This window comes from Phacochoerus africanus, chromosome 9 (genome assembly GCF_016906955.1).
Source record: "Phacochoerus africanus isolate WHEZ1 chromosome 9, ROS_Pafr_v1, whole genome shotgun sequence".
NCBI lineage: Eukaryota > Metazoa > Chordata > Mammalia > Artiodactyla > Suidae > Phacochoerus > Phacochoerus africanus.
In genome coordinates, this window is record NC_062552.1 from 55,844,807 (window position 1) to 55,869,051 (window position 24,245).

The window sequence follows — 24,245 nt, forward strand, 5'->3', positions numbered from 1 at the left end:
GATCCTGTAAATAACATCCACTTGGTACTTAGCACTGCAAATCATTGTACACAAGGGTATAGCCTTCTGTGCTAGCCTAAGAAGGTTTTGTGCTAGCCCAGACGGTTTTGCTCTTGTTTTGGTTTACATCTGGGTGTGAACATAAGTGATCATGCACACCCTGAATGTCTTCTGGTTTTCATAATTGTCCAGATAGGCCTCTCACAACCCACCCTTAAAGGAGCATCACTGAACATGTGTGTTTGATACACGGACCCTTCCTTCATGGGCACTGCTAATGCCCCATTTCCTCTCATGTGAGGGGCATCTGGGACCTTCTCTGAAGGAGCCAAAGAGAGGTTTGCCTAGATGTATGTGTATCTCTCTCTCTTTCTCTCCACACACACACACAGACATACACACACCTATACAGCTGTCTCTCATTATTCTCAGGGAATTGGTTTCAGGACCTCTGTAGTTGTTGTGTTCTTTTTTTTATTTACTTATTTTTAATTTTTTTTTTTTTTTTTTGCTTTTTAGGGCTGCACCTGTGCCATATGGAAGCTCCTAGGCTAGGGGTCAAATCAGAGCTGTAGCTGCCAGCCTACACCACAGCCACAGCAACACCAGATCCGAGCTACTTCTGTGACCTATACCACAGCTCATGGCAACACTGGATCCTCAACCCACTGAGCGAGGCCAGGGATCGAACCTGCATCCTCAGGGATACTGGTCAGGTTCATCACTGCTGAGCCAGGACAGAAACTCCAGGACACCTGTACATACCAAAATGTATGGACACTGAAGTCCCTTATGTAAGGAGACATAGTATTTGCATATAACCTGTGAACATCCTCCTGTATACTCTTAAGTCATCTCTAGATTACTTATCATATCTAACGCAATGTAAATGCTACGTAAATAGTTGCCGCACATGGCATTTTCAAGTTTTGCTTTTTGAAACTTTCTGTGATTTTTTTTCCGAGTATTTTCGATCTGTGTTTGGTTGAATCTTGTGGATGCAGAACTGAGAGGTACAGAGGGCTGGCTGTCTACATACATCTTTCCCTCTCTTTCTCTCTCTCAGTATCTTGGCAACCATTCAGTAACCCTCCAGCTCACATTTTGTCCAGTCTTGGTTATACCTGAAATGACCATGTGGTCTTACCTCTATGCCCACAGGCTGTACCTGGGAATTTGGAGCCATGGTCAACTACATCAAGAAGACGTATCCCCTCACCCAGCTGGTGGTTGTGGGCTTTAGCCTGGGCGGTAATATCGTGTGTAAATACTTGGGGGAGACCCAGGCCAACCAAGAAAAGGTCCTGTGCTGCGTCAGTGTGTGCCAGGGCTACAGCGCACTGAGGTGAGTGATGCCAGCCGTGTGCTCCCCCTCCTGTCTGCCATCCGGTCCCCAAGTGAGCGCTCATCTATGGAGATGCCCCATCACACCAGACACTGACCCGGGAAGCCCCCGGGGAAATGCTGGGGCAGACTGAGCAGAAGTTCTGGGTCGGGGGTTCACCTTTTTCGCTTCCACATCATGCACTGAAATTGTCCTATCAGACCCTGGAAGCCTGGGCTCTGCAGCTGTGTTGGGGGATCGTATCTATAACTGAATAAGCCAGAGCCCTCCCTTCATAGCTGCTGTTTCCCGTTGAAGTCTCTGGGGTGTGACTTCACCTGTGCCCCAGAGCTTTGCAGAACTGTGAGCTTATGAAAACACGCGATACTTGGCAAACCAGGTGCTAGAGCAGGGCCTTATGAGCCCAGATGCCTCCTAAATACTGAAGAGTTGAGTCTCCGATGGCATCTGGAAGGGATCAGTAGAAGCCATTTCGTTCATACCCTTACCTCCAAGTAGTCCCCTCTCCCAGGCATCCTAGACTCACACGCAAGCGAGGACCTACTGGGTAAAGGGTTACCTCTCCCCTCAGACCCTCATAACAGGGCCGCATAGGATGAGCCCCACCAGGGGCGGCGTTATTGTCTGCCCTGACTACCCTCCAACATCATTGTTGTCCTAGATCCCGCCAGAGTCAATGCACACTCACACGTGCACACTCACACACTCTCCACACTCTTCAGGGGCATTCATATTTTTTCCTGTACTCATTCCTTATGATAATGTCTTTTTTCTTACAAATGGGTATGACCAGTTATTAAAGATCTCTTGAAGAAATCCTAAGTCACACAAAAAAGTTAAGGAAAAAAAAAAAAAAAAAAGCCTCCCCGATTGGAGTTCCCCACTATGGCTCAGTGGAAACAAACCCAGCTAGGATCCATGAGGATGTGGGTTCAATCCCTGGCCTTGCTCACTGGGTTAAGGATCCGGCGTTGCCGTGAGCTGTGGTGTAGGCTGGCAGCTGTAGCTCCGATTCAACCCCTAGTCTGGGAACTTTAATTTGCTGCGGGTGGGGCCCTAAAAAGCAAAAAACCCTCCCAGATTGCTTCAGTCTAATGCCAAACAAACAATCCTTACAGGTAATGAATGAATCCTTACTTTTTGGCTCACCTATATCTCTCATGGTGTAGTTCAAGCCTGTTTTGTCACTTTCTAATGAATAGAGGCCATGTTATTTCTAAAAATATCGAGTGCTGGAATTTGAAGTCTCCAAAGGGCAAGTGCAGGCTTAGAATTCAGCCCCTGCCTGAGCCTTAAAGCTGGGCAAAGAGGAGAAATTCAATGTCCCCAAAAGCAGACATGAAAGACATCCCTGCTGATGTCATTTCCTAAGTTCCAAGGGAAAAAAAAAAAACCTCCCTGATTGGATTTCCCATTGTGGCTCAGTGGAAATGAACCCAGCTAGGATCCATGAGGATGCAGGTTCAATCCCTGTTCGATCCCACCTGCAATACGGGGATGACAGTAATAATCAACAGTACCCACCTCTTGGGCCACAGTGGGGGTCACACAAGTTCAGGGGTATGAATTATTTGCAACAGTGCCAGCACCCCCGTAGAAAGTTAAGTGGGTAACTGTTAATTATCATCATTACTCATTGTAAAATGAGAAGTGGGCTAGAACATGAGATCACAAAGACCAGTCTAGGGAACCGCCCCACTTGGTTCAGAATCCCTTGGAGGGTCATGCTAGAAAGAAATTCATTCCCTTGGGCCCCACCCCTGGAGATCTAATTCATGACCCTGGGGCACGGGGCCGGGAATCTGCTTTTGGGCCCGTCGCACTGGTAGCTTCTGAGATGTGGGTGCACTGAGCAGCCATTGGGCCTGGAGGCGTCCGTGGTTTCTCCAGCTCTAGGGTAGGACTGGGTCAGTCCCCTCGTCCTCCTGATGGGAATCTCCCCTTCACTGCCCTCTGTACACAGGTGAGCCTGACAGGTTGCTTTATGCTGGCTTGACTAGAAATAACCAGCTCCCAATCCATAGCCATGACGTAACCAGAGTTAACCAAAGGCCCATCCCATCCGGTGACTGGGATAGTTGAGAGACAAGCAGAGGGGCGGCCAGGGGACCCCAGGGAACAAGGAGTGGCAGGACGTCCCACCTGCTCTCTCATCCGCCGAGTGGTCCAGTTTGGGGCAAACCTTTTAGCATCTGTAAAATCAGAACCACGGGTGTCCCCTCCTAAACCAAGTGCTGTGAAATTACCGGGAGCACTGGCTTTGATGGAGGAGCTGGGACACGTCTTTTCATTTTTTTCAATCCACAGAATAGTAAATGACAACCACGTCATTTCATTTTGCTGCAACAGCGCCACCTGCTGCTGGCCAAGCACAGATAAACGGAGGTGTTAAAAATAAATCAAAGAGGTTTAAGAAACCAGGAAACTAACCAACACCTCTGAGGCGCTATACGTCTTGCAGACATGGTCTACACCACTCCTCTTTGAGACCTCAAAGATCTTCATACTCATACTTACTGTCATATCAGTCTCCGGCACTGAGGAAAGAAACAAGCCTCTTTATCCGCTAGAGTAGTAAGATCCTGTGACCCTACACAGGACTGAGAGCAGTAAGATCCTGTGACCCTACACAGGACTGAGAGCACATCAGAGGAATACCACTGCCCTGTGTGTGCTGGGGCCGCCTGGGGCTCAGGTCCCCCTCAACATTTTTTAAAGATTTTTATGTTTCCCATTAGAGTTGATTTATAATGCTCTGTCAATTTCTGCTGTACAACAAAGTGACCCAGTCATATGTATCTATGCATTCTTTTTCTCACATTGTCTTCCATCATATTCTATCACAAGCGACTGGATAGAGTTCCCCCTCAACATTTTAATGAGATCTTGCTGAAGGCCTGTGCCTTACTTTAAACCAGTATAACGTTTTCTCTTTCCTGCCAAGGCTTTAGGGCAATGAGCCTTTTCAGCACTGAGATGATGGCAGCCATGCTTCCTTTACGTCAGGGTGGAGCAGGGAGGGCTCGTCTGCCTCTGCAGGGGCCACTCAGGAGGTCATGCTTCTGGTAAATCCTTCCTAGCTGAGTCTACAGACCCGCTTGTCAGTGATTCATCCGTTCCCTCTGGCTTCTCTTCCCAGTAGCGCACCTCCCGCTAGCCAGAGCCAACTCCAGGCTCAGAAGCCAGCACCTGCTTGCTGTAGGTAGCAAAGTCTAGCTGCTGCTAAACAAGCTCGAATCTGATGAGGTGCTGAACCAGTGAGGGGGGGAGACAGATGCCCCGAAACGACATGGCATCCAGCTGGCTTAACATGTTCCCTCAGCATGAACAGCTGCCAACTAGCCCTGGAAACATGTGGTCAGATTCAGCCCAACTCTCTGGTTTAATTAATCATTTGACGCTATTATGAAGCTCCTTGATTATACATTCACCCAGTGAGTAACAAGCAGACAAGAATGTGAGAAGGAGAAGCAGTGATGCTAAGAGATTACCTCCAATTAATTTGTTCATTGGTTCTTTGATTCATTCTGCAAGACACCCCTCTGGGTGATGGGGCATGGCCTTGCACAAGGCTCATAGATTCCCTGCCCTTGTGGTGCTTAAAGGAAAGGGAAGGGAAAGAGTTCCTGTTGTGGCTCAACTGGTTAAGAACAGGACTAGTATCCATGAGGATGCAGGTTCGATCCCTGGCCTCGCCCAGTGCGTTAAGGATCCGGCATTGCCATGAGCTGTGATGTAGGTCACAGACACGGCTCAGACCTGGCATTGCTGTGGCTGTGGAATAAGCCGGGGGCTACAGCTCCGATTCGACCCCTAGCCTAGGAACTTCTATATGCTGCAGGTGTGGCCCTGAAAAGAAAAAGAAAAAAAAGAGATAGGGGAAGCTTCTGTGGTCTCATTGCAGGTAAAATCAAGTCTTCATTCCTGAGGAAACCCTCAGGAATTTTGCATTGCAGAATCCACCAGTAATCACTGAGCAGGGCCAGGGATTGAACCTGCGTCCTCTGGGATGATGGTCACATTCATTCTCCTCTCCCAAGGAAGGACCAGGCCCCACTTTCCCTGACAAGCAGTATATATGTTCTCTCTTGCTTTTAATGGGCAAACTCCAGACTATGGATAAGTTTATGACAAAAGCAACCTTGTTCAAAAAGTCTCTCTATAGAGTTATACTTTCATCAAATCTTTGTTTATAGTTGTAGAGCTATAAATCATTTTAATACTCAGTAACTTTGTATCAGGGCTAAGCAAAGGGGGAAAATCTGCTGAGTTGAGACAAAACTCCATGGACAGAACTCCAACCTCGGAAACCTCCTAGCTTTGCCACCGCTGGGTTATGAAGCTAACCAGTTTGTCCTCAAGGACTTTTGTCTATTTTTCACTGTAAATTTTTTAGTCAGAAAAAATGAGGGTGGGAGTTCCCACTGTGGCACAGTAGGATCGGCAGCATCTCGGGAGCCCTGGGACTCAGGTTTAATCCCCGGCCCAGCACAGTGGGTTAAGGATCCAGCGTTGCCAAACTGCAGCTTAGGTGGCAGTCATGGCTAGGATCTGATTCCTGGCGGGGGAGCTCCAAATGCTACAGGGCAGTCAAAAAAGAAAAGAAAAAAGGAGAGTATATAATAAGCCCTTTGACTCACGGATCCCATTCCTGAGAAGTGCATCCTGCTGAGGAAGAAAGGGGGTTGACAGGTGGCCACTCACCCTTGTCTGAGCTCCCTGCCCCATCCTGCCACAAAGCCCAGCCAGGCAGGTAGGTAGGATTCAGGACCCAGTCCCTATGGCAGAGAGGGGTTTTCTTTTGCTTGCAATCTCAAGCTGAGCTAGCTAGAGGTAATGCCCTCTCTGCAGGTCAGCCCTGCCTCTGAAGGGCAACCAGCTTCTGCCAGGGTCTCTTGGGTCTAGAGGTGCTGCCGTCTTCCTCCCAGAGGCCTTGCTGTTCAAGGCTAGTCCTGGCTCTGCCCCCACTGCAGTATGACTCTCTTGTAGGGCCAAGCTAGAAATAACCCACACGTCCAGCATCAGGGATGGTTGTAAATGATGATATATCAATTCAGTGGAAAACAAGGCTACTTGTATTTTTTAAAATTAAGGAAGTTCAGGAGTTCCAGTTGTGGCTCAGTGGTTAACAAACCCGACTGATTTGTTAACCATGAGAATGCGGGTTCAGTCCCTGGCCTCACTCAGTGAGTTAAGGATCTGGTGTTGCCGTGAGGCTGTGGTGTAGGTCGAAAATGCAGCTCAGATCCTGTGGCTGTGGTGTAGGCTGGCAGCTGCAGCTTCAATTCGACTCCTAGCCTGGGAACCTCCATATGCCTCAGGTGCAGCCCTAAAAAGACAGAAGACAAAAAAAAATTTAAGGAAATTCATAAAATGGCAAATGCTGTCTATTAAAAGTGGGAGAGGGTTGTTTTCTCCTAGCTCTGTGGGTTAACGGTCTGCATCGTCACTGCGGTGGCTCGGGTTCCATACCCGGCCTGGGGACTCCACATGCTATGGACACAGCCAGGAAAAAAAAAAAAAAAAAAGTAGGAGGGAAGGTGACTATGTCAAAATATGATTGTCGGGAGAGGGATATGGGGAGTTGTCGTTTAATGGGTGTAGAGTTTCAGATTCAAGATGAAAAAGTTTTGGGAGTTCCCATTGTGGCCCATTGGTTAACGAATCTGACTAGGAACCATGAGGTTGCAGGTTCAATCCCTGGCCTTGCTCAGTGGGTTAAGGATCCGGCGTTGCGGTGAAGTGTGGTGTAGGTCACAGACACGGCTCAGATCCCACGTTGCTGTTGCTGTGGTTGTGGTGTAGCCAGCGGCTACAGCCCCGATTCAACCCCTAGCCTGGGAACCTCCATATACCACAGGAGCGGCCCAAGTAATGGCAAAAAGACAAAAACAAAAAGATGAAAAAATTCTGGAGACCTGTTACACAGCAGTGTGGATATACTTGACACTTCAAAGGGGTAAAGATGGCAAATTTTATGATATGTGGGGGTTTTTTATGATTGGTGTTTTTAACCACAACTAAAAAAAAAATTTTTTTTTTTTTGGTCTTTTTGCCTTTCCTAAGGGCCGCTCCCTCGACATATGGAGGCTCCCAGGCTAGGGGTCTAATCGGAGCTGTAGTCACCGGCCTATGCCACAGCCACAGCAATGCCAGATCCGAGCCACATCTGCAACCTACATCACAGCTCATGGCAACACCGGATCCTTAACCCACTGAGCAAAGCCAGGGGTCCAGCCCGCAACCTCATGGTTCCTAGTCGGATTCGTTAACCACCGCGCCACGATGGGAACTCCTAAAAAAACAATTTTTAATGACTGATAATGAGCAAAGCCTGGAAAGGAACCCTCTCCCTCCCCAAATAAAAATGTTTGTTACGTTGGTGTGGTAGGGCTTTGGGAAAACACCTAATGTGCTTGAAGGTTTTTTTCGCATAGTACTTTCAAGATATTTTTTAATATCGCTTCAGACCATATTTAATAAATCCTCGCCAATCGTAATTGGCAGTGCCCCTGCCTTCTTTGCTCTTTTTGGAATATGAAAGTCATGCTTGCCAATCCCAGAACTTCCCTTTCTCATTCTCATCCTCCATATTTTCTCAAAGACCACAGGAAAGCTGTTTGACGTTCTCACAGCCTCTCAGCGCTCTGCACTGTAATCTGTATGAGCCAGGAGACTTGAATTCTTTGGGGTGTTAGGTGCATTCTTTCCCCAGGTCATTCCCTTCCGGCTTTAATTCCTTTTAGTCGATGCTTTGTCTACTCATTTTGCAAAGTATGAGTTGGAGAGGTTGAGCTTCCTCTGAGCAGCACCCCAGCAGCATAAGCATTTGGCTCAGCTCTCCTTTACCCAATGGATTGCTCTGAACATAACTGTAGACCTCTGTTTGGTTTGGACTCTATGTGATTTAAAAATCCATCTCTGGAATTCCCATTGTGGCTCAGCAGTTAATGAACCCGACTAGTATCCATGAGGATGTGGGTTCGATCCCTGGCCTTGCTCAGTGGGTTAAGGATCCAGTGTTGCCATGAATATCTGAGTTGCAGATGTGGCTCAGATCCCACGTGGCTGTGGCTGTGGTGTAGACCGGCAGCTGCAGCTCAGATTCAACCCCTAGCCTGGGAACCTCCATATGCCGAGGGCCCTAAAAAGCAAAACAAAAAAAATCCATCTCCTTCCACGACACCTTTTAAAAATCTTTTAACCCTGCAGAGAGACATCCCTCACCAGCAGACGCCTGGAAAACCAATACAGATAATATTTTATTCTGTAATGTTACACTGATGAGAAATAAAAGTATTTTAAAAGAATCAAATTCATTTTGATAGTACTGAGATATCCATCAATGGATACAGTTTTTTTAAAATCCATGCATGTCATTCTGGGAGGAGACCCCAAGGGAAGGCTTACTGGTGTCTTGGGGTTCTCTCCTTTCTCATTTGTAAGTCATCCTGCTTCTCTCTAAAGTCGATGAAGCCCACCTGCCTTCCGACAGGGGTCCACTCTGGATCACACAGGCCTTCCTCTCTGTCATGACGACATGGCCACAGGTGTGGTCCTGGAAAAAAAAAAAAAAGAACTTGGGTGTTTTGCTGAGTGGCCAAGTAAGGGATTCATTCAGTGTCTGAAGAGCTGAAGTCCCCTGGCTTTGGTGCCCATTTTGTGGGTCACATCAAAAGATGACAATTCTTTCCCTGGCAGATCTCACCCAAACCTTCTCCACTTGTTTTTACACCCTGGTCTGTATTTTCTTGCCATTTAGCACTTTTCTGCTGCTCTTCCTCAAAATTTACCTCTTTCTGTTTTTTTTGTTTTGTTTTGTTTTGTTTTTGCTTTTTAGGGCCACACCCATGGCATATGGAGGTTCCCAGGCTAGGGGTTGAATTGGAGCTGCAGCTGCCAGCCTACACCACAGCCACAGCAGTGCCAGATCCCACCTGTGTCTGTGACCTACACCACAGTTCAAGGCAACCCCAGATCCTTAACCCACTGAGCGAGGTCAGGGATTGAACCCAAATCCTCATGGATAATAGTCGGATTCGTTTCCACTGGCCCACAATGGGAACTTCAAAGTTTTCCTTATTTTTGGATAGCTACACAGTGTCCATCACAGGGGTTCCTGGTCCCATCTCAGCAAGTTTCACTGACCCCTCTGGAATCTTCAGGACTCTCTGGAGTTAAGTTCACCTGTGTGTGCCCTTCCCATTGGCACATCGGTGTCTGAGACTAGAAAGGTCATCCCTCCCTCCCCTTCCTTTCCCAGGTGGTCTCCTGGCACTGCTTTGCCCATCACCCTGTCCTCCTTGAAGCCATTCTGCCAGGTGCCTTATGTGGTCATAGTCTCATCTACGTGGTCTCCCCCACCACCCACCACCCTTCTCTTTAAACCTCCTCGACTGAGTCACCTGGGTTCCAGGCAGACACTCCCTTTGTCCTCATGAGATTCATGCCCTGGAGCTCGCCCATCCTCAGGTCTCTTCTGCCAAGACCTTAACACCAGCGGTTGGCCAGCTCCCTGCTCACCACATCCACCCCTGTCTGCAGAAGCCTAGCCGCCGATAACACAAGCGATGAAGGCCCCACCAAGGCCCCCAGGATAGCCTCCGTCAGGCTTGTGATAGAGCTGTCTACATACCTCAGCCATACAGCCATCCGCCTGTGAAAATTGCCACTCTAGGGAGTTCTCTTCATGGCTCAGTGGTTAATGAACCTGACGAGGATCCCCGAGGATGCGGATTCGATCCCTGGCCTCACTCAGTGGGTTAAGGATCTGGCATTGCTGTGAGCTGTGGCGGCTCAGATCCCACATTGCTGTGACTGTGGTGTAGGTCACAGACGAAGCTCCAATCCAGCATTGCTGTGGCTGTGGCATAGGCCAGCGGCTACAGCTCCAAAAAAGAAAGAAAGAAGAAGAAGAAAAAAAAGAAAGAAAGCAAAAAAAAAAAATGCCGCTCTAGTTCCCCCTCCCGATTTGACCAATGAGGAAACCAAGGCTTACAGGGGTGAACTGGCTTCTGCAGAGTTTGGTAGACTACCCAGCGGAGTCAGTTCAAGCCTCTGCTTTGACTCTTGCCAGCCAGGTGGACTGGACGTCTTGCTAGACTGTTATCCCATTGCCAGCACCCAGCCCTCGGCTCACTTGCCGGGTTCTGTCTCCTGCCTTCTCTCACTGCAAAAACAGGGCAGGTAATTTGGAGTTTGGCTTTGATGGGAACCGCACGAGTGAGGTTCTTGATGGGGCCATGCATGTAGTGGTTCCAGACCACCTGCTGGTCTTTCGCCATCCCTGCAAATGGTTATAGAGGCTCATGGTTAACAGTTAAAGCTGACTTGGGTCTCCTCAGCAGAGTAAATAATTTTCAGTATCTCATAATCCAAAAAGATTTTCCCTCTTCTCTCTTCTCCTCCCCCTCCTTCATTATTATGGAACATTTACAAAATAAAAGGAATAGGATATTAAACCCCCATGGGCCCATCACCCATTTCAACTACGCTTAACTTTTGGCTGCTTTAGTTCCCTCTACACCGCATCCGCTCCCCCATAAACTGGATTATTTTCAAGCAAGTCCCAGACATCATATCATTTCATCCATAAATATTTCACTAGGTAGCACTAAAAGACTCCACTGGCTTTTTCTTAAACATAATCACAATGCCAGTCTCCCACTAAAAAATTAATAGTAATTCCTAATATCGTCACATTTCTAGGCTGTGTTCAGATTTCCTTGATTGTCTAGGGGAAGTTTTCTAACAGGTGGTTTGTTGGCATCGCGATCCACAAAACGTCTACACCTTGGACTTATTGACTCACGCCTTCAGTTTCTCTGAGTCTGTAAGATTCCCCTCCCTTTTCTTTCTTTTCAGTTTGTTGGTTTTAGTATTAAAGAAGTCAGGGCTTTTTTTTTTAATATGTGGAATGAATTTTTTATTATATATTGATCTTGATTGTGTTTTATTAAGCCAATATAAAGTTGTTTTCAGTCCTTCAAGTTTATACCCAAAGGTGGTGAAAGATAGCCCTAAATGTGCTGAGTGGTAACCAAAGACATGAGGAATCCATGTCAGCCAGCATTGCCTGGTGAAACACTGGTCCCAGCATCCTTATCCAGGTCCCCTTGAGCCTTGGGCCCCTGTGAATCCCCAGAGCCTTCTAGTGATGGCACCTCTGCGCTTTTCCGACCAGAGATCTGCAGTCTTTCCGTAGCTCAAGTTTACAGTCAGGGCCTCCTCCCTCCCTTCTCTGCTGTCCCTTTAATATGAAGGAGGTACTTACAAAAGCAGTTAAATGGTCAGCAAAGGGAGAAATGGGTGAGGGCAGGAAAAATCTGGCATTTTGAGACCTCTGGCTCTCTGAGGAAGGGGCAGCTTGGGTCCAAGGTCAGAGGAGAGGGGGCCGCCGCGGCAGCAGCCCCTCCTCCCTCAGACCCAGAGGCAGGTGTCAGTCCTGCCTTAGCCAGGATCCTGCCCAAAGTGTGCGGCCTGTCCTTTCTGCCCCTGCAGTGTTTGGGGGCGTCCCCCACCCCCCAAACATTTATAGAATGCCCTTTGACCTCTGAAGTCAGCATTAGCCTTCACTGTGAGCTTCAGCCCAAGTTTTATGAGCATGTCACAGGCTGTTAAATCCACATGCCCTTTGCTTTTAATTTCCCACTGGCTCCTTATGTTTTAACTGCGATATTATGGGAAATGTTTCCTATTCCAAAATTGAGGTCTGGCAGCTCTGGTTCCGGAAATTGCTTTTATAACTCCCTGGATTTAAAAAAAAAAAAACAAAAACACAACCCTATGAGCCACCCTCTCTCTCTCAAGAGTCCCCTCTTTGGCCATAGGGGGATGAAACCAAGGGATTCTGTGTGGGAACAGTGACACCCAGATCCGTTCCCAGGGGATGATCAGACCTCAGGCCTCAGAAATCTGCCAAATGAAGGTCAGAGAGACTCTGTGGCAGCCATGTTGGATCTCACAGAGGGAAGAAAGCTCGAGCGGGGAGGGCTGAGCCACAGCCTGGGAGTCACCACAGGTGGCCGAGGGCATCTGGCCTCAGCAAGCGTGGAGAGGAGCCTGGCCTTGCTATGTCCCCTTGCCGCACAGGGTGGTGGTGGCAGAACACAGGTGCTGGAGCCAGGCTACCTGGCTTAAACCTCAGCCATACCTGACTGTGCTGGAGTGACCCTGGGCAGATCCCTTGACCTCTCTGAGTCCGTGGTCTGCTGATCTGGAAGCAGGGACCTGCCTGGTGACCCCCATATCAGAAAGTCTTGCCATGCCAACAGCACGCACTAGCTCTAGAGGCAGAAAGACTTGGGACCAGCCCCAGCAGCCGTGCCTAGAAAGGGTTGGTGGCCTCTCTCCTTCTTCCATTCCTTGCCCCTTAAATGTTAAAGGCTAATCAAAAAGAAAGCTCAAGTTATATCATTTTCCTTTGCCTTGCAAATGGCAACAAAAGGAGTGTCTTTAATTTTTTCCTTCTCATTTTTTAAAGTTTATTGAATAACTTTTTTTTTTTTTTTTTTGCTTTTTAGGGCCGCACCCACAGCACATGGAGGTTCCCAGGCTAGGGGTTGAATCGGAGCTGCATCTGCCGGCTTACGCCACAGCCACAGCAACGTGGGATCAGAGCCGCAGCTCATGGCAACTCCGAATCCCAACCAAATGAGCGAGGCCAGGGATCGAACCGTTGTCCTCATGGACACTAGTTGGGTTTGTTACTGCTGAGCCACAATGGGAACTCCGTGCTTTACAATTTGTAAGTTTCATGCACATGGTTTCATATAATCCTGTAAAACCCTCCTCTTCCCCCACCCCTGTATGGCCCTTCCCCTGCCTCCAGTAACCACTAGTGTGTTCTCTGTGAGTCTGCTTCTTCTTTGTTATAGTCGCTAGTTTGTTGCATTTTTTAGACTCCACGTGTCAGTAATGGAAAGAAGTGTGTGTAGGCTTTTCCCTGCACTGTTCTTCTGCAGCCCCCCCCCCGCCACCCCCTTACACAGTCCTCCAGAAAAAATGTGCCTGCAGTGGAAGCAGACTCTGGTACTCGCAGGTCCTATGGCAAAGAGAAGGCCAAGGTGATGGGGAGGGTGTCAGGAGTGTCACCAGCAAAGCCTGTGGCCCCAGAGAGTCGCTGGCCAGGGCCTCACATTAGCAGCGCTGTTGTGGTGTCTCTACAGAGAGTCTGAGGACCCCGCGGCAAAGGCCACATTGCAGCGTAGGGAGCCGGCGCTCTGCAGTGGCAATAGCCCTGCATCCTGCCCGCGCCAGCGCCAGCCGCATCCTCTCCGGGACACAGTCCTGCTCACTCTCGCTTGTGCTTCTTCCAGGGCCCAGGAAACCTTCATGCAGTGGGATCAGTGTCGGCGCTTCTACAACTTCCTCATGGCTGACAACATGAAGAGGATTATCCTCTCGCACAGGTGCAGCGCCTCCCTCCTCCCTAGGGAGCTGGCTCCTCTCTCAGCTTATTTCAGAGTCACCAAAAGCCAAAACTCCTCCTTCTTCAGGGGAGAGAAAAAAAAAAAAAAAGGCCGGGGTGGTACAAATTCTCAGCTGACTGCTCTGTGACTAGGTTCAAAAGAAACTTGTCCCAAGCTACCAACCTCACCAGATCGCTTTCTGTTTCCATAATTTGCAAAAGGTCCAAGAAGAAAGAGAAATTGGTGCTGTGCTATTCTTTCCCAGGGAGGGCAATCCTGAGCGTGGCTCATCATCGTTTAGGATCTTTCTCCTTAGGATACTTTTGTGCTTACGGCTGCAGAATCATTCTCTCCTGGCTTTTGGAGTTCTGACCAAGCAGCAGTGTGATGGGAGTCTGGCCACTGGTGCAAAGTATCACTGTCCACAGTGACCGTGCCTCTCTCCTGCTCAGAATTCTGTGGTGGGTTAGCCCCTGACAAGTGCTTAGAACAGCGCCTGGCCTGCGGGAAGACTCAAAAAATATTAGTGATGAATTTCATCATTGCAATTTTTTTTTCAGGGCTGCCCTTGCAGCATATGGACGTTCCTAGGCTAGGGGTTGAATCGAAGCTGTAGACACAGGCCTGCACCACAGCCATAGCAACACAGAATCCGAGCCGCATCCGCAACCTACACCACAGCTCACGGCAACACTGGATTCTTAACCCACTGAGTGAGGCCAGGGATCGAACCCACATCATTATGGTTACTAGTTGGGTTCGTTACCAATGAGCCAGGTAGGAACTCCTATATCTACATTTTTAAAATTTGCCACAGAAGCCAAATGTCCAGAGATTTTAGGGACATGTTATTATAATTTTTTTCTCATCAGCATGGTCTCTTTTAAAATTTTTTTTCAAGTTTTATTGAGCTGTAATTGACATACATCCCTGTGTGGTAGGGACACTTAAAATTGGGAATTCTATCCCATAGTTATATAATCTTCCTAATGCTCTTTTGGGGGAAAAAAAAAGCTGTTAAATCCGATCTTCTTTGGGAGAGGTCGTGGATGAATACCAGAACATTTGGTTTCCATAATGAATTTTTCCCATTGTAGGGCCAAACCTCAAACAAAGCAACCTCAGTTCTTCTTCATCAGCTATATGATGAGAGCCCTTGCTGGAAATGGAAGTCTAAACGTGCACTTTTTCTTTTTGTTTTCATTTTCTTTTGCTTTTTAGGGCCACACCCACAGCATATGGAAGTTCCTAGGCTAGTCCCAGGCCAAGAGGCTATTCCACAGACACAGCAATGCAGGATCCAAGCCACATCTGAAACCTGCACCACAGCTCACAGCAACCCAGGATCCTTAACCCGCTGAGCGAGGCCAGGGATCAAACCTGCGTCCTCATGGATACTAGTTGGGTTTGTTACCGCTGAGCCACAATGGGAGCTCCTAAATGTGTGCACTTTTACCTCTGCTTTTATTGCCATCCTGTCCAGATGGATCTTTTTTTACTAGAAGTGATTATTCTTCTGTGTATACACCAGCTTTTTAACTAACATATTGGACAGCTGTGCATTTGCCCAAGTGCTAAATGGATTAATCTTTATCTTCCCTGTTAAGTGACACAAAGAGCTCATAAAGTGAACAGGGTTCTGCCAAAGAGGACGGTGTCAACACCAGCGTAAAGATGGGGCCCCTAGAACTTTAGGCTAAGTTCTCCCACTGTTTGGCCAACAGTCGACCCCAGGCCACAGAGCGCATCCTGAGACCTCTCTCGGTGGTGCAGGTTTTGTAACAGTCATCTAGGCTCAAACCCAATCTTTAGTTTGTCTACCTGCCCCTTCAAAGGAAAATAAGGTCTTGGAGTTCCCTGGTGGCTCAGTGGGTTAGGGATCCGGCGTTATCACTCCTGCAGCTCAGTTGCTGCTGTGGCTTGGGTTCAGTCCCTGGCCCCGGAACTTCTGCCTGCCACAGATGCAGCCAAAACAAACAAACAAAAAACCACAAAGGAAAATAAAGTCTTGACGTTCATCCTTCTTTATTCAACTGTCAGTCATACACGCTCATCCTCTGGGACATTATGAAGGCCAAAGGGATTAATTACCCACATTCAGTCTATCAGACTTTCTCCTGGCTTGCCTCTGGACAAGGAAGCAAGCTCAGCTGTGGTTGTTTATCATGTGCTTTAAAAAAATCTTTTTCTGGAGTCCCCGTTGTGGCTCAGTGGGTCAAGAACCCAACTAATACCCACTAGGATGCGGGTTGGATCCCTGGCCTCACTTAGTCGGTTAAGGATCCAGCATTGCCACAGGTTGTGGTGTAGGTCACAGATGCACCTGGATCCTGCTTTGCTGTGGCTGTGGTGTAGACTGGCAGCTGCAGCTCTAATCCAACCCCTAGCCTAGGAACGTCCATATGCCACAGGGATGGCCCTAAAGAGGAAAAAAAAAATTTTTTTTTCCAGCTTGAATGAAGTATAATTGACAAAATTATACGATACTTTGTTGGAAAACGTGATGATTTGGTTTGTCATCTTCTTTTTCTTCTCTGCTTTTTGTCTCATTCTAGGCAAGCTCTTTTTGGAGACCATGTTAAGAAACCCCAGAACCTGGAGGACACAGACCTGAGCCGCCTATACACGGCGACATCCCTGATGCAGATTGACGACAATGTGATGCGGTATGCCTGGGCTCGGGGGTGGGAGGCATCAGGCCAGCGCTGCCTGGCACCAAGGGTTTCCTTTGCCTACTTTGGTGTTAAGGGTTAAGGGCATTGGTGTTATATATATATATATATATATATATATATATATATATATATACATAACTGTTTAAATACTGAAGCTTTCAGAGGTCCCTTCATGGATCATCAGTTAACAAACCCGACTAGGATCCACAAGGACGTGGGTTCAATCCCTGGCCTCGCTCAGTAGGTTAAGGATCCAGTGTTGCCATGAGCTGTAGGTCACAGATTCAGCTTAGATCCCGAGTTGCTGTGGCTGTGGTGTAGGCCGGCGGCCACAGCTCCAATTGGACCCCTAGCCTGGGAGCCTCCGTATGCCGCAGGTGCAGCCCTAAAAAAAAGCAAAAAGACAAAAAAGAAAAGGAAATACTTATTGTACCTGCCTACATCTCTATCAAAAGTAGAAAAACCAAAAATAGACCAAAAGAGCTGTCTGTGTGTTGCAAGAAAAAGCAGAGCCTGTAGGAACATGAAGACTTGGCGTGTCATAAGCAAACTCCACCCACTTCTCTGAGTTACCCTTTCCTTGCCCAGCCCCTCCAGGCCTCTCCAGACAGGTGAGGTCACCACGCTGATAGTGTCCCCTTTGCTGGCACCAGTAGTTTCTGGTTAAGGTTAGCCTTGGCTGGAAAAGGTAAAGTTGATCTCTTACCTCATCATTCTCTTTCAAAACATCGTTCTTGGAGTTCCTGTCATGGCTCAGTGGAATCGGGAGAGGCCCTAAAAAGACATACAATAATAATTAATAATGATAATAATACAAATAAATTTTTTTAAAAAAAGGAGTTCCTGTCATCTCAGTGGAAACGAATCTGCCTAGTATCCATGAGGACACAAGTTCAATTCCTGGCCTTGCTCAGTGGGTTAAGGATCTGGCATTGCTGTGAGCTGTGTGGTGTAGGTTGCAGACACAACTCGGATCCCATGTTACTGTGGCTGTTGTGTAGGCCAGCGGCTACAGCTCCAATTCGACCCCTAGCCTGGGAACCTCCATGTGCTGTGGGTGCGGCCCTAAAAAGACTAAAAAATAAAAAATAAATTAAAAAATAAAATCATCCTTTTTATCTAATGATTATTTGATACCTTCAGGTATGGTCTAAAAAGTAAGCTGGTGTTGGGAGTTCCCTGGTGGTCCAGTAGTTAAGATGCTTTCCCTGCTGCAGCCCAGGTTCAATCTCTGTTCTGGGAACTGAGATCTCACATCAAGCCCCTGCACACCATGGCCAAAAGCAAACAAACAAACAAAAAAAAATAACAAACAAACAAAAACAAAGCAATGTGGTGTTTATCCAGTAGATAGGCAGATATTGACCTGAAGGTATGGGATTTGTACTTACTTCCCTATGGGATTCTTGTAGCCTTCTTACACCAAGTAACTTTAGAACGTGCTCATGAACGGTTACTCAGAGAAAATGGAAATAGGAAACTGCTGGTGTGTTCAGAAGGTGAAAATGAATTTTACTTACCCCCTCTTATTTACAGTAGGGCGTGCAGCTTTACTATAGAGCAGCACTAATGAGAAAAAAAAGCAAACCCATTTAAATTTCATTCTATCTTCTAGATTGTTTTAAGCCCAAAAGAGTGTTCCCCCAAATCCTTCCCTTTTTAACAGTGCTGGATAGTAGCAGTTTTCAGACCATAACCAGTGTAGCCAGTCTTATCATCAACTCATCACCAGTAATCCTGGAGGACTGACATGCCTTCCTAGCCCACTGAGACTGCGCAGGGACCGCCTTCATGGGGACAAATGCCCTAGAGATGATCTCTGCACATGGCTTCCTTGGAGTTTGGCCCCAATAGTCTGGCCTGAGCTTCCTGGGTCCCTCCCTGGCAGGGATGTCAAGGAGCCTGGGAGTGGAAGAGCCACGGCTTCAGGGGAGCCGAAATACCCTTTTTTTTTTCTTTTTTGGGCCACACCCGAGGCATATGGAGATTCCCAGGCTAGGGGTCCAATTGGAGCCACAGCTGCTGGCCTACACCACAGCCACAGAAATACCAGATCCAAGCCACATCTGGGACCTATACCACAGCTCATGGCAACACCGGATGCTTAACCCACTGAGCTAGGCCATAGATCAAACCCACATCCTCATGGATCCTAGTCAGGTTCGTTAACCGCTGAGCCATGAAGGGAACTCCTGAAATAGCTTGAAGATCCCAATCAGAACCAAAAAACCCACCACCATTCATAAACCAGAAATAGTCAGAAAGAAGTGAGGTTTTCAGAGATCCTCTGACCTGGAGTTGAATCCACCTACTGCTGTCAGAGCTCTGAGCTGAATGATGCCGGCATCCCAGAGCACAGGGCAGGGCAAAGCTGCAGGACCTGTTTGCTGGGCCACTGAAGGGTTTGCTCATGTCAGTGTGACTCTGACCACTGCTCCATAGGAGACAGAGTCAGTAACTTTGAATCTCTGTCTCATTTATCTTATCAAATACATATTTCATTCTAGTTCACAGCGGTCCATGTCACTCTGCCAGGAAGAATTCTGAAAACAAATTTCTAGTAAATGCCTTTGTTTGTTTGTTTTGTTTTTAGCCACACCCATGGCATGTGGACATCCCTGGGTCAGAGATTGAACCTGGACCACAGCAGTGACAATACTGGGTCCTTAACCAGTGTGCCACAAGGGAACTCCATCAATGCCTTTGACATGCAGTTTCTTAGTGTCTACAGGGACACCTGGTTTTATGCTGCCTTAAGAGAAATAATATCTGGAGTTCCCGTCGTGGCTCAGTGGTTAACGAATCCAACTAGGAACCATGAGGTTGTGGGTTCGATCCCTGGCCTTGCTCAGTGGGTTAAGGATCCAGCATTGCCGTGAGCTGTGGTGTAGGTCGCAGACGTGGCTCGGATCCTGGGTTGCTGTTGCTGTGGCGTAGGCCGGTGGCTACAGCTCCAATTAGACCCGTAGCCTGGGAACCTCCGTATGCCACGGGTGCAGCCCCATAAAAAAGACCAAAAAAAAAAACAAAAAAGAGAGTGAGAGAGAGAGGTAATATCTGCTAATAATTGCCCTTAACACTTATTGAGTTACTACTCTGGGCCAGTCCACTGTGCTAGTAAAATGTTGCTTTAATGTCACAAATCTCAGTTCTGATAAAAAAGATCCTATCCTGGAGTTCCCGTCGTGGCGCAGTGGTTAACGAATCCAACTAGGAACCATGAGGTTGCAGGTTCGGTCCCTGCCCTTGCTCAGTGGGTTAACGATCCGGCGTTGCCGTGAGCTGTAGTGTAGGTTGCAGACGCAGCTCGGATCCGGCATTGCTGTGGCTCTGGTGTAGGCCGGTGGCTACAGCTCCGATTGGACCCCTAGCCTGGGAATCTCCACATGCCGTGGGAGCAGCCCAAGAAATGGCAAAAAGACAAAAAAAAAAAAAAAGATCCTATCCTTAGCTCCATTGTACAGAGGAGAAACTCAGAGAGGTTAAGCCCTTTGCCTAAGTTCACATAGTCAATAAGGGGAGTTCCCTTGTGGCACAGTGGGTTAAGGATCTGGCATTGTTACTGCTGTGGCGTGAGTTCTATCCCTGGCCTGGGAACTTCCACATGCCCACTGGGCAAGGCCAAAACAGTAAATAAAAATAAGTGGCTAAGCCAGGATTTGAACCCAGATGCCAAAGCTGGGTGTTCTTAACCCCTTACTCTGGTACCTGTGTGTATTTTACTGATATGACAAGTTGCTGTGCGAACTGCCATAGTAATAAAATCAACTGGGAAAAAAAAAAGTCAGCATTCCAAGTGTTGTTTATTTCAAGTGCTATTTTGTCTTTTTCCTTTGTGTATGTGTGTCTCAGGAAGTTTCATGGCTATAACTCCCTGAAGGAATATTACGAGGAAGAAAGCTGCATGAGGTACCTGCACAGGGTGAGTGGCCGCACCAGCTCAGGGAGGAGCACCTCGGAATTGGTGTCATGCCATCCAGCTCCACCCGTGGTATAACAAGCATCCCTCCTAAAGCTTCCCTGCACCAGCATCTGCCTCCAACCGCCCTAAATGTTCACTTGGGTTTCTTATTGAGCCCAACTCAGCTCCTCTGTGACCTCTATCTGATCATCCCAGAGCTGCCCCTTAGCGCAGGGCAGGGCCAGTCAGCTCCCCAGTCTGTATGAACGCCCTTGAAATTGCTGCCACATTCATTTTTCTCTTAGTCTTCTTATGACAGAATAATCCTGCCTGGTCCTACCATGGTGCCTCTTAGGAGATCCATGTAGATATCTTACAGTCCCGTTTTTTGGCCACTGTGTGTTTTGTGGGTGTGATGCCAAGGACTGAACTCAAAATTCCTGCTGTGATCTGGCAAGCACAGAGTCGCAGTAAATGCATTTCTGTATCAGAATGCTAGAGGAGCAAGTTTTTGGTCGAGGTAGACAATTTTATATTAAGGAAGTTTTTAGCAGCTACAGTCAACTTTAGTAACTTTATGGCCAATCATAACCCCATGTTCGTTTGTTTTACCCGAACCACCACCAAACCAGCCTCTCATTCTGCCTCTGAGCAATTGTTCCTTTTATTCAAACACAGGACTTACCATTTATCCCTGTCAGTGTCCACCTATTGGTTTGGGCCACCACTCCCCCAGCTAAAGCAGATCACTGTAAATCACACTTCTGCCATCTGTCCTATCCGCCACCCCTCCTACTTTTAGCATCACCATCCAGGCTTCTTGTGTCGTCATTTAAGCCATTCCAGAAATGTTGAGCTATCCGGAGCTAAGGTCGGGGGGCTCCAAGTTAAACAACCATCATCCTACTACCTGGCACGGCTGTTCAGTAGCATCTGAGCACCCTCATCAGCTCCATCTCTGCTAAAATGAAAAAGGACATTCCTGGAGTTCCTGTCATGGCTCAGCAGTAACAAACTTGACTAGTGACCATGAGGACAAAGGTTTGAACCCTGGCCTTGCTCAGTGGGTTAAGAATCTGGCATTGCTGTGGCTGTGGTATAGGCAGGCAGCTGCAGCTCTGATAGAGCCCATAGCCTAGGAACTTCCATATGCCGTAGGTGCCAGCCCTAAAAAAAAACAAACAACAACAAAAAAAACCCCACAGGATATTATTGGCTGTTTTGCTAAAATGGACGTTGACTGCAAACCTGCCAGAGCTTCCTGATATCCACCAGCCTTCTCTTTTCAACCTTCAGATTCTTCTAGAAAGCCTCCTTTGTCTGGAGTGGAGCACACTCCTTTTTGCCTCTCCACAATGTAAATTGAATGAATATGTCCATGACTCTCAGTAAAGTCATTGCTGTGAAAGATATGGCTAATCTGAAATACTGTGAAGATGATCAGAAGTGTTGTGCCAGTGAGCATCATGACCCTCGATCCATCAGAGCATGTGGGTCACCCAGGACGAGGCACCTGCACATGCCTACCTGGGCCATCATCACAGTGGCGGTTATTCCTGTCGCATCCAGGGAATCCAAGGTGTCCTTAGTCTGCTTGTTCAGCAAACTGAGCACCTACCCTCTTCCTTTTGCTTCAAAGACATCTAGTAGTGAATTTGAGCCTTGGATCAATGGGGTTCCAAAAAGGGATTTGATCAGGAGTTCCCGTCGTGACTCAGTGGTAACCAACACAACTAGGATCCATGAGGACTCAGGTCCCACCCCTGGCCTCGCTCAGTGGGTTAATGATCCAGCGTTGCCATGAGCCATAGTATAGGTCTCAGAAGTGGTTCAGATCTGGCCTTGCTGCGGCTGTGGTGTAGACCTGCAACTGCAGCTCCGAATTGACCCCATAGCCTGGGAACTTCCATATGCCACGGATGTGGCACTAAAAAAAAGACAAAGGGGGGGGGATTTGATCGTTTAATGCTGCTTTATTTTTTTATTTCAGATTTATGTGCCTCTCATGCTGGTGAATGCAGCTGATGACCCCTTGGTGCATGAAAGTCTTCTGACCATTCCAAAATCTCTTTCAGGTAAGTGTTTCTCCCTGCTGCGCCCTCAACCACTCAGCAAACTGCCACAGTGTGTCACCTTCACCTGGCCGTCATCGCCTGGAGACCAGGGCATCTCATGGCAGTGTTCTTATTTAGTCTAGCCTGAGAGTCCTAGGCTGTGATGAAGCCGAGGTAGAGCTTTTTCATGTTGTGTCCTGGTGCAAGAGACGAGATCATTTCTATCTATAGCCAAGAGGTGTGGAGTGTCCCCTGGTGTTTTGTGAAATTACTGCCTCCAGAATGTGGTTCCATTAAGTCTGACAGTTTGACTTAAAGAGATATTAGACTTGGGGTTCCCATCGTGGCTTAGTGGTTAATGAATCCCATTAGAAACCATGAGGTTGCGGGTTTGATCCCTGGCCTTGCTCAGTGGGTCAAGGATCCGGTGTTGCCGTAAGCTGTGGTGTAGGTTGCAGTTGTGGCTCTGATCCCACGTTGCTGTGGCTGTGGTGTAGGCTGGCGGCTATAGCTCCAATTAGACCCCTAGCCTGGGAACCTCTATATGCCGAGGGTGTGGCCCTAAAAAGACAAAAGAGAGAGATTAGACTTAACACTTGACCTGAAAAGCAAAACAAAAAAGTCAGTTCTGCTACCTCTTAGCACAGACAGCGTCCTCATCTGCTTTGAGGATAAAAATATAAGCAACTGTAAAACCAAAGAGTGTTGCTTGTGGGAATGTTTTGGTGTCTAAGGCTGGCACAGTCTCCCACCGTGCTCGGAGCTACCAGACAAACAAGGAGGAAACACTTGGGTGACACACAATCCAAAGAAAGCTACTTTGCATTGAATTCTGACTCCTCAGACCTGATCTCTTCCCCACACAGTTCTCTCTGATTGTATTTCCTCTTGTCAATATCACGAGGGGTACTTCCGGTTCTCCTATGATCCCAAGTTAAAGAGTAGATAATACAGCCAGCAGACAAAGGCCCCCACACCCAGACAGAGTGAATCCGAGTGTCACAGGTGTGTTCGGTGATAAAAAGCTATCTGGAGAGTTCCCGTCGTGGTGCAGCAGAAACCATCCCAGCTAGTATCCATGAGGATGCAGGTTCGATCCCTGGCCTTGCTCAGTGGGTTAAGGATCCAGCTTTGCCATGAGCTGTGGTATAGGTCGAAGATGCCACTCAGATCCTGTGGCTGTGGTGTAGGTCGGCAGCTGCAGCTCCAATTCAACCCCTAGCCTGGGAACTTCCATATGCTGCAGGTGCAGCCCTAGAGAGACAAAAAAATTAAAAATTAAAAAAATTAAGCAGTTCCCTTTGTGGCACGGCAGAAATGAATCCGACTAGGAACCATAAGGTTGTGGGTTCAATCCCTGGCATTGCTCAGTGGGTTAAGGATCCAGCATTGCTGTGAGCTGTAGTGTAGGTTGCAGACACAACTGGGATCTGGTGTTGCTGTGGCTGTGGTGTAGGCCGGCGGCTACAGCTCCGATTAGACCCCTAGCCTGGGAACTTCCATATGCCGCAGGAGTGGCCCTAGAAAAGGCAAAAAGACAACAACAACAAAAAAAAAGTTAAAAGCTATCCCTTGTCAACCCGCTATCAAACCACAGGCTCCCTACACAAAAGCAGCCACGTGGGCAGCAGTGAGAGGAAGTAGCCATGCTGGTTTCCTCCTGCATATCTAAAGTAACATCCATGGCGCTAATGCTGTCACACAGAGTCTTATGAAATAACAGCTGAAAAGGAAGAATAAAGGCAGTCCAGCAAGAAAAGAGCCCTATAGGGAGTTCCCGTCGTGGCGCAGTGGTTAACGAATCCAACTAGGAACCATGAGGTTGCGGGTTCGGTCCCTGCTCTTGCTCAGTGGGTTAAC

At 47.8% G+C, this 24,245-nt stretch overlaps 1 protein-coding gene across 1 annotated transcript in view; it reads left to right on the forward strand.

The window, feature by feature from the left end:
- The window catches only part of ABHD2 (abhydrolase domain containing 2, acylglycerol lipase), a 115,720-nt gene that overhangs the window by 87,028 nt on the left and 4,447 nt on the right, over window positions 1-24,245 (forward strand). Inside the window, exons 6-10 of the mRNA XM_047797789.1 lie at window positions 1,162-1,345; window positions 13,663-13,755; window positions 16,311-16,421; window positions 20,283-20,352; window positions 22,322-22,406. Coding sequence (XP_047653745.1) covers window positions 1,162-1,345; window positions 13,663-13,755; window positions 16,311-16,421; window positions 20,283-20,352; window positions 22,322-22,406 — 543 coding nt within the window. The remainder of the gene's footprint in view (window positions 1-1,161; window positions 1,346-13,662; window positions 13,756-16,310; window positions 16,422-20,282; window positions 20,353-22,321; window positions 22,407-24,245) is intronic.